Source organism: Bos javanicus, chromosome 18 (genome assembly GCF_032452875.1).
Source record: "Bos javanicus breed banteng chromosome 18, ARS-OSU_banteng_1.0, whole genome shotgun sequence".
Lineage (NCBI taxonomy): Eukaryota > Metazoa > Chordata > Mammalia > Artiodactyla > Bovidae > Bos > Bos javanicus.
In genome coordinates, this window is record NC_083885.1 from 57,535,137 (window position 1) to 57,546,048 (window position 10,912).

General features: G+C 41.4%; 1 protein-coding gene across 1 annotated transcript; it reads left to right on the forward strand.

Moving 5' to 3' along the window:
* The first annotated feature begins 6,124 nt into the window (after positions 1-6,124).
* On the forward strand, positions 6,125-8,349 carry LOC133229596 (zinc finger protein 660-like). Its single transcript, XM_061386131.1, has one exon. The coding sequence runs from the start codon at positions 6,502-6,504 to the stop codon at positions 8,143-8,145; it is 1,644 nt and encodes a 547-aa protein (XP_061242115.1). The 5' UTR covers positions 6,125-6,501; the 3' UTR covers positions 8,146-8,349.
* The last annotated feature ends 2,563 nt before the right edge of the window (positions 8,350-10,912 follow it).

Here is a 10,912-nt window from a genome sequence, read left to right on the forward strand (position 1 = left end):
AAGTGAACAATGCAAAGAAATAGAAGAAAACAATAGAATGGGAAAGACTAGAGGTCTCTTCAAGAAACTTAGAGATACCAAGGGAACATTTCATGCAAAGATGGGCTCAATAAAGGACAGAAATGGCATGGACCTAACAGAAGCAGAAGAGATTAAGAAGAGGTGGCCAGAATACACTGAAGAACTGTACAAAAAAGGTCTTAATGACCTGGATGACCACAATGGTGTTGTCACTCACCTAGAGCCAGACATCCTGGGGTGTGAAGTCAAGTGGGCCTTAGGAAGAATTACTACCAACAAAGCTCGTGGAGGTGATGGAATTCCAGCTGAGCTATTTTTCCATCCTGAAAGATGCTGCTGTGAAAGTGCTGCACTAGGTATGCCAGCCAATTTGGAAAACTCAGCAGTGGCCACAGGACTGGAAAAGGGCAGTGTTCATTCCAGTCCCAAAGAAGGGCAATGCCAAAGAATGCTCAAACTACTGCACAATAGCGCTCATTTCACATGCTAGCAAGGTAATGCTCAAAATCCTTCAAGCCAGCCTTCAACTGTACGTGAACCATGAACTTCCAGATGTACAAGCTGGATGTAGAAAATGCAGAGGAATCAGAGATTAAATTGCCAACATTCATTGGATCATAGAAAAAGGGAATTCCAGAAAAACATCCACTTCTGCTTTATTGAGTACACTAAAGCCTTTGACTGTGTGGATCACAACAAACTGTGGAAAATTCTTAAACAGATGAGAATACCAGACCACCTTAGCTGCCCCCTGAGAAACCTGTATGCAGGTCAAGAAGCAACAGTTAGAACCGGACATGGAACAACAGACTGGTTCCAAATTGGGAAAGGAGTATGTCAAGGCTGTATACCATCACCCTGATTATTTAATATATATGCAGAGTACATACTGGAGAGAAACTCTAGTAATGTCATAAGTGATGAAAGAGGTTCATCCCAAATTTAGTTTAGAAAACAGGAAAGGGTTTATACAAGAAAGATAAGTGAACGATGTTAAAACAAAGTATTTAATCAAATCTAAATAAATATCAAAGAATGTATAAGAAAGCATTTCATCAATTCCTCTTTTCTGAAGTTCCTGGAGGAGAATTACTGTAGATAGTAATCCATAGTTAAGACAGATAGAAAATTGATATGTTACTCTGCATCACCAGACAAAAGGTTGGTGTTTCAGTTCAGTTCAGTTCAGTCGCTCAGTCATGTCCAACTCTTTCCAACCCCATGAACCGCAGCACGCCAGGCCTCCCTGTCCATCACCAACTCCCGGAGTCCACCCAAACCCATGTCCATTGAGCTGGTGATGCCTTCCAACCATCTCATCCTCTGTCGTCCCCTTCTCCTCCTGCCCTCAATCTTTCCCAGCATCAGGGTCTTTTCAAATGAGTCAGCTCTCCCCATCAGGTGGCCAAAGTATTGGAATTTCAGCTTCAACATCAGTCCTTCCAATGAGCACCCAAGACTGATCTCCTTTAGGATGGACTGGTTGGATCTCTTTGCAGTCCAAAGGACTCTCAAAGAGTCTTCTCCAACACCACAGTTCAAAAGCATCGATTCTTCTACGCTCAGCTTTCTTTATAGTCCAACTCTCAATCCATACATGACCACTGGAAAAACCATAGCCTTGACTAGACGGTTGGTGTTTAGAAAGGTATAAATATTAGCAATGTATTCTGGTTCTATCAACGTGATTTCAGATTATTTGAAAACCAAAATGAATGTAATACAACTCTCAAATTATTCCATGCTATGCTTTGTTTCTAATGTATTTGAAGTTACATTTGTGAAGGTTGCTGCCTCAAAGATAAAAGAACCCCTTCTATCCTAGGGAGAAGTCATTTATATTTATTCTCCATTAGAAGATTAACTGCAATGTAAGGTGTACACTGAACATCTAAATGGCGGTGTTTGTCATTCATGTGAAACATCCCTATAGGTCACCATGATGTAAGTGTTCAGGAACTAATTCTATGTATCAAAGTAAGACAAAATTCTAAATTTTCAATAGTTATGTCATTTGCTTATTAAGGATAAGACAATGAGAGTTCACTGGAATCTTAATGTATCTTTATCATATCGACTGAAGTCATGAATATTAGTTGACATACTTGGGATAACGACATCTCTGATATCCTAGTATGCGAAAGCCTTCCCAGAAAAGTCATGTAGCTTGTTACATCTTGTTTATTAAATGATTAGCCTCCATTTTGTAACCATAGAAGTCACAATTCTCAGATCATTGTAGCAGACAAATGAATATTGTTGTCTATGCTTGTAAATCTGTATTTTAATTAAGGTCACACAGTGGATTGTAACAGGTTTTATTCTATGTGTGATATTCATATATGTTAATTAATAAAATTGAATGGTTTCTGGTGATAAAGTTGATGTGTAATGAATGGTTAATGCACCACCACCATTAACCTCTCCCACCTTCTTTAAGGCTACGGGGGAGAGATTGTGACAATAAACCATTAGGTAGGACAGAGGGATGGCATCTGTAACAATTAGTTTCCTTACTGGCCTTAATCCTCAAATAATGTCACATATTTTCCATAATTTCTACAATGTACCTTCCCCCGCCCCCTCTCTGTAACTGCGGGGACGCTGTGACGGTTCTAATAAGAAGGACCACACAGAGTACTGTTGAGAGCCTCCCTGACTGCTCCGTGCTGTTGCTGCCTCAGCGTCTGTCTGGGGACCAGGCAGCCTGCAGGTCCTTGAACTCACACCAGCCAGTCCTGTGAGCACCCCCACTAGATGACCCCGTTCCTTGAGACCAGCAGTCTTGCTGAACCCCAGGGTCTACTGCACAGATCCCCCTTCAATGACACCCTCAGAGCTCACCAGAATCCTGCTCCTCTTGGTTTGAATAGACCCATCCATGCTCAGCCTGGGGAGCCCACAGCACTTCACCCAGGGTCCCTTAGAAAGGCCTGAACCCCAAGCACTGGAGCTTTCTCTGCTTGGTTCTAGCCTGACCTCTCCAAGAAATTCCTGCCCTAAACCCTTCCCTCCTGAGAGGTCTCAGCTGTGCTGAGTGTGAGGGCTGAAGCTCAGGGCTCCTGAGTGTGGGTCTTGGGGAAGAAGCATCAGAACAAACAGGGAGCTTGCTGAAGACTCATTTCATGGCCCCACCTCAGACCTGCAGATTCATAACCTCTCAGAGTGGGGCTCTGACCTCATGGGATTGTATACACTGAACTGGTTCAGAAAGAATCTTTGGCCAAGTGGTTTTCCACCTGTTTCCCATCAGGGTCACGTGACCAGTGGTACGCGATAACCTCCCCGGTGCCCTTCCCACAGAGTTCTCTCTCGGTCCTGTGGGAGCATCAGTGTGGCGTGTAGGAAGTGCTCCAGGGGATTCTAAGGGGAGGCCTGGGTTAAGGACGTGGCTCCTGGTCCATTTGTGAGAGCTGAGGCCTGGCTTCAGTCCAAGCAGAGGCAACAACTTCTGCTCTGCATGAGCTTTAAAGGGGCAAGTCAGTGCAGCCCACACACCCCATGTTAGCAGAATTTGGGGGACTTTATATGAAGAAAGAAGAGTAGACAACAACAACAAATTGATAGATTGGTCTCCACGGAGGAGCTGATTGTCCTGAATCTCTCCTGAGACAAAGGACAGGAGAGGTTGGCGTTTCCCGCTTTTCAAGGTCCTTCTGCCTGTGAGGGTGTTGGGAGCAGGCGAAGGAGCTGTGCTGGCACCTCTGAAGATGTAATCTCATGACGCTGAGGTGATTCCTCCACAGTCTTGATGCGAAAACGACCCAGGGCAGCAGGAAGAAGAGGAGGAAATGGCAGCTTCTCAGGTGAATGTCCTGATCCAGGTTAGAGCCTGTGTCTGCTTTTTCCTCCTTAAATACCCTGGATTGAAAACATACAACTCTTTAATTCTCTTTTTCTGATATTCTTGCCTGGTGAGGTGGTTTTTGACTATTAAATACTGTTTTTTCTTTTATTTTTATGGGTCACAATCAGGCTCTTCTCTCTCCACGAGCCTCTTCTCCTTGTCTGCCTCCAGGCTCCCTACAGGGCATGAAGCATTCCCAGTGTGAATGAACAACTTTCAGTTTTTCAAAATATTCCCTTTTCGAAAGACCGACAAGGGAAGGCATTGATGTGCAGAACTTCTGTTGGGATGGGGTGGGGTCGCAATGAGTCAGACAGGACAAAGGGACTGCAATGAACTGAAACAGGATGACCTTAATGGTCTAGAGTTCCTTAGAGACTTTTGACAAAAATCTGACTATTCTCTGCATTGGTAAGAAAGGTCTATTATTTAAATGCGCTGTTAGGGATGCAGAACTGGGGAGGTATTTTTGGAGTAAAAATGCAGAAAAGTGAAATTTTTTCAAGATACATTGACATTTCCTTATTTTTGCCGAAAGTACCTGAGCAGTGACCACGTGTCTTCTTGAGTGTTTCTCGCACGTGACACCAGTTTATCCCATAACACCTGCTGGTCACCAATTCGGGTGTTTTCTGCTAGATTCCCACACCATCAAGTTCCATTTTTGTCTCTTTATCTTTAATAAAATCCTGGCAAGATGTGGTGAGGGAGGTGCACAATCCAACACAGCTAAGGTGGAAACTCCATTTCCTCCTAGTGTCTCTTTGCTGCTAGTTGGCTTTGAAATATGAACACGCAACAGTGTTCAGGAGAGATACTGAGTTTTGTAAGGAGAGGTTTCCATCAGTCAAGTCAGACCCTTTTCGCTTATAGGTTATTACGAATATTGAGAATAGTTCCCTGTGCTATGCAGCAGATCCTTGTTGGTTATTTTTGTGTATACTAGAGTGTATATGTTAAACCCAAAGTCCTAATTATGTTCATTTTTCTAATGAGCAGGTCCCCTTTGGAGGAAAGGAAGAATCCCGGTGCTAGGTGTGAATGAATGAAGCGGATGACGCAGGTAAGAGGTCCAAAGACCACAGAGGAAGCCAGACGTGTTCAGATGGTTTGGGGAGGCCTGCTTCACTAGAATGAGAAGCCTGGGTTTATGTCTGCCAAAGAGGGACATGACCAGCACCGTTCTTCTGCAGTTTCATCTCCATCTTCTTCAGCTCCAGTGGGTTTTCCCTCAGTTTCACTGAGAGCCAAAACCTTCCTCCTGGTCTATGAGGACCTGCATACTCTCGCTGCTTTGGGGGACCTAGGAAAAGCTGCTAACAGTTCTGACAAACTCTGCCTTAAGGCCTTTCCAAATTTCCGTCTCTGCCTCAAGTCAGAAAAGAGTTGTGGAGATCTGGGATTAGTTGACAAAATTCCAGAAATACTGGGAACAGATATATGCTTCCTGCTTTCTAATCTCCAATGGAAACTTCAAACATGGCTCTCTGAAGTTCATACTCAGTCCCTGAAATCATAAAAGGTAATCCCCAATTTCTGCCTCCCAATTTTTTCTTCTATAATCAAATTTTAGACATTTTTAAGTGCATTTACCCCAACTCATCAGTGCTAAAACCATTTAATATATCTATTAACTCACAGAAATATTTTTTACTGTTCTTTTATTTTGTATTGGAGCATAACCGGTTAACAATGTTGTGATAGTTTCAGGTGGGTAGCAGAGGGCCTCAGCCGTCCATACACGTGTATCCGTTCTCCCTCAAACTCCCCTCCCATCCAGGCAGCCACGTAACATTGAGCAGAGCTCCCTGTGCAGGACAGTAGGACCTTGTTGGCTCTCCATTTTAAATATAGCAGTGTGTACATGGTGATCCCTTATGGAGAATTGATATTTATTTTTCTTGAAATGTTGTTGGAATTTTCCAGTTAACTCATCTACTCCAGGGATTTTTTTAAATTACTTTTTTACTCTTATTAATAGTTGTAGATGTGTTATAATTTTTTAATTCACTCATGCTAACATCTAAGGTGTTCTGTGTTTCTCAAAATTGAATCTTCCTTGGAGATATTCAACTTTTTGGTATAGTATCAGTCGTCATAACCTGATAGAATTACCTTTTCTTCCATGTAATATACACAGTGCATTATTTTTACTTCTGATCTTCTTTGCATCTCACCTCTTATTAATATAGCTAAGGGTTTGTCAATATTGTGTACAACTGTAAAGCATATTCACTCAAGGTACTAAGTGGGATCTTGGTTATTTGTTATCTTTCAGCGATATCTTCTCATGACACCCAGGGTTTGTTCCCAAAGAAGCTGTGCATAGGAGATTCATGTGTAATGTGCTCAGAAATTCTGAGAGCTCTCAGCTTGGAAATGTGTACTTAATGAAAGACTGGGAAAGTAAGGGGGGCTGTGAAGGGCCAAAAGGATGTTGTTTTAGATGTAACCAAATCAGGACAATTATTCATGATGAAAACATGATTGCCAAAAGAAATTGAGGATATGCATCAACTTGGGGAAAATTCCATTTGAAGTCAATAAGTTCTGCAGAAAAATATGTTTTTGTAAGCAAGAACCCACATGATTTAAAAAAAAAAACATATTCTCTGGTGTGAAATTTTGAAAACATGGAAAGTCATCTAGTCTATGCTACAAATAATCACTCAAACCAGTATGAATATAGCTTTGAATTAAACAGTCAGTCATACATGTCTGAGAGCCATAGATTTGAAAATGAAGGAAGAAAATCTCACTATGATCAGTTTGAGAGATCCTTTAGTGAAGGCTCATTATTTTTCCACCAAGAAACATTTTCTCCCTATTCCAATATCTGTAATGTCAATAATAATGAGACAGTCTTTATCCAGCTGCCGTCATTCAATGGGTATCATAGTACAGATAATGCGGAACAACCTTCCATGTGTAATCCCACGAGTGAGGCCTTAAGCGAGAGCTCCAGCTTCAATAATTACAACAGTATTTATGATGGAGCCGGAATCTACCCATGCCTTGAACCTGGGAATCACTTTGACCAAGACTCAGGTCTCATGAATCATCAGAGAACTCTATGTTCAGAGAACCATAGTGATGAATGTAGAAATGTCTTTTATCAAAGCTCAAATCTTATTACAGATGGGAATATACATATTGAAGAGAATAATTACAAATTTAGTGAATGTGGTCAAGTTTCTAACCAGTCATCAGAACTTACTCAACATCTGAGTATTCATGCTAAGGAGAAACACTGCAAGTGGAATAAATGTGGGAAAGTCTTTCCTCAATTATCAAATCTAAATAGACACAGGAAAATCCACACCGGAGGGAAACCTAACCAATATGCAGAATGTGGCACAACCTTCAGCAAGCCCTCAAGCCTTACTCAACATCTCACTATTCATACTGCAGAGAAGACTTACAAATGTCCAGAATGTGGCAAAGGCTTTAATCAGAGCTCAAACCTTAATCGACATAGGCGAATCCATACTGGGGAGAAACCATATAAATGTCAGAATTGTGGGAAAGCCTTTAACCAACGTGCAAGACTTAATCAACATCAGCGAATCCATACTGGGGAGAAACCATACAAGTGTAAAGAATGTGGCAAAGCTTTTATCAGTTGCTCAAATCTTAATCAGCATCAGAGAATTCATACTGGGGAGAAGCCTCACACATGCAGAGAATGTGGGAAAGCCTTTAATAGTTGCTCATATCTCACTGTGCATCAGCGAATTCATACTGGGGAGAAGCCTTATAAATGTACAGAATGTAACAAAGCCTTTAATCATCACTCAAACCTTACCCGTCATCAGAGAATTCATGCTGGGAAGAAACTATACAAATGCACAGAATGTGGCAAAGACTTTAATCAAAACTCAACCCTTACTCAACACCAGCGAATTCATACAGGAGAGAAGCCTTATAAATGTACAGAATGTGGCAAAGCCTTTAATCGAAACTCAACACTTACTCAACATCAGCGAATTCATACAGGAGAGAAGCCTTATAAATGTACAGAATGTGGCAAAGCCTTTAATCAAAACTCAGCACTTACTAAACATCAGCGAATTCATACTGGAGAGAAGCCTTATAAATGTACAGAATGTGGCAAAGCTTTTAATCGAAACTCAACACTTACTAAACATCAGCGAATTCATACTGGAGAGAAGCCTTATAAATGTACAGAATGTGGCAAAGCCTTTAATCAGAGTTCAAACCTTAGTCGACATAGGCGAATTCATACTGGGGAGAAACCATACAAATGTAAAGAATGAGGCAAAGCTTTTAATTGCCTCTCAAATCTTACTTGCCACAAAATAATTCATACTGCCAAGTAGTCTTACAAATATAAATAATAGGACAAAGCCTTGAAGTGAGCTGTCACCTCACTCAGCATCAGAGAGCGTGTGCTGGAGAGAGACCCTACAAACGTAGTAAGTGATGAAAGAGGTTTGTCCTAAGCACACACATCAGAAAATGCCAGAGAGTTCATACTGGGAAGAACGCTTAATGCTATAAAAAATGTACAAAATGAATTTAAAAACTCAGGTCTAAATAAATATCAGAGAATTCATCAAAGATAGCATTCAGTCAATAACCCTTTTCTGGTATTACTTTAAATCAGGATATTATAGAAAATGATCCAAAGTTAAAACACTTAGAAAAATTATTTGTTACTTGGACCATAGGATCAAGGCAAGAGATGTTAGACAACATAATTATTATCATTGTATCCTTATTCATATTGACAGTATGTGAAAGTGAAATTTAATATAACTCAACTTTCAAATTACTATGTGCTATACCTTTAGTGTGTATGTGAATATGCTTTTTTAAAACTAATATTCTTGATCTTTGCTGCCTCAAAGTTAAAACCCTTCTATAATAGGTGGAAATAATTTTTATCTACTTTTTTATGTACTATTAAGGATCCTCTAATGTGAAATGTACAGTGGAAGTCTAAATGGAGGTGATGATTGTCATTGTTTAAAACATCCCTCTATGTCACCGCTAGGTAAGTGTTCAGAGAATAATTCTTTGTATTAAAGTAAGACAGAGAGTGGAAATTTTAAATAGTTGTGCCAATGGTTTTTTATGGATATAAAGATGGCAGCTCACTGAAATCCTGATGTATTTTTATAACAGCAATAACTACAAGTCATGAATTTTAGTTGACATGGTAACAATCAGGAAATCTTCACAGATACCCAAGAAAAATACATGTAACCTTTTCCTGAAAGGTGATGTAATGAATGTACATCCTTGTTTACTAAATAACTGCTCTCTCTGTTTTGTAAACCATAAATATCACATTTCTCTGACCACTGTATCACAAGAACAAGAATGTTTCCAAATGCTTGTAATCTGTATTTTGATCAAAGATTATAGAGTAAACTTTGGAAAGTTTTATTTAGATTATGTGTGAACTTACTATATGTTAATCAATAAAAGTGAACGGCTTTTCATATATTAAACTTGATGTATATTTGAAGAAGTGTTCTCATCAGTAACAAGCTTCCAGGTGGTTCAGTGGTAAAGAACCTGCCTGCCAATGCAGGAGACACAGGAGGTGTAGGTTTGATCCCTGGGTCGGGAAGATACCCTGGAGAAGGAAATGGCAACCCACTCCAGTATTTTTGCCATGGGAAATCCCATTGACAGAGGAGGCTGGTGGGCTCCAGTCATGGGGTTGCAAAGAGTCAGACACAACTGAGCATGCACATACGTATTCCACCATCAATGTTAACATTAACACAAGCATTATCATCCCCCTGGGGTTTTTGAAGTCGTCATTAACTGATGGTGACTAGAAAGTATCTGTAACACAGTAGGATGACATCTCATGGGGCTTCCCAGGTAGTGCTAGTGGTAAAGAATTTGTCTGCCAGTGCAAGAGACATAAGAGACGCTGGTTCGATCCCTGGGTCCAGAAGATGCCTGGAGGAGGGCAGGGCAACCCATTCCAATATTCTTCCCTGGAGAAGACAGGGACAGAGAAGTCTGGCAGGCTACAGTCCATGTGGTCACAAAGGGTCCGACACATCTGAAGTGACTTAGGATGCACAGAGAATGACATCTCACAGTAATTCCCTTCTTCTACTGGCCATACCCCGCAAATAACTTGAGATCATATTTTCCATAAATGGTACAGTATGTCATTTCCTCATTTTTAACTACTGGGACATTATGATGGTTACAATATGGATTGCATAGGAGTATTGCTGAGAGTTATCTACAGTGCTCCATGATATTGCTGCCTTGGCATCATGTGTATGGACCAGAAGCCCACGGGTGCCTTGCTTTGACACCAGTTATTCTCATAAGCACACGTGCTAGATAACAGCCTGCAAGTTCATAAGCAAATGTAAATTCCTCATAGGTCTTCCCCAGCAGCCCTGGTCACCAGCAGTCTTCCTAAATCCCAGGCCCTTCTGTTTTTACTCACTCATTTATTTCTGGCTGTGCTGGGTCTTGGTTGCTGTGCGGGCTTTTCTCCAGTTGTGGTGCATGGGCTTTTCACTGCGGGGGCTTCTCTCGTTGTGCCACGCGGGCTCCAGGGCACACACTTCCGTAGCTGCGGCTCCTGGGCTCCAGAGCGCAGGCTCAGTACTTGTGGGTATGGGTTTAGTTGCTCCGCGGCCCGTGGGATCTTCCCTGGCCGGGCATGGAACCCGTGTCCCCTGCATTGGCAGGAGGATTCTTAGCCACAAGGAAAGTCATTACTTTTTGGTGAGAATGCTTCAAGTTCTCCAGGCAGCCTTGATGCTGACAGACACCTGAGAAAAGGCGCTGGGACGTGAGGGAGAAACATTCTAAAGCTCTGATCTTGAACATCATCAGAATAAAAGGGGAAAAAATTAGCAGTTGAAAACCACGTCAATAGGCAACATCAGAAGCAGAGAATGAAAGGTTTGTAAACTGTTAATCCAGGGCATTTCAGGAGGAAAAGCAGACATAGCCTCTGATCCAGACATTTACCCGAGAAGCTGCCATTTCCTCCTCTTTTCCTCCTGCCCTGGGTCGTTTTCTTCTCAAGGTCAT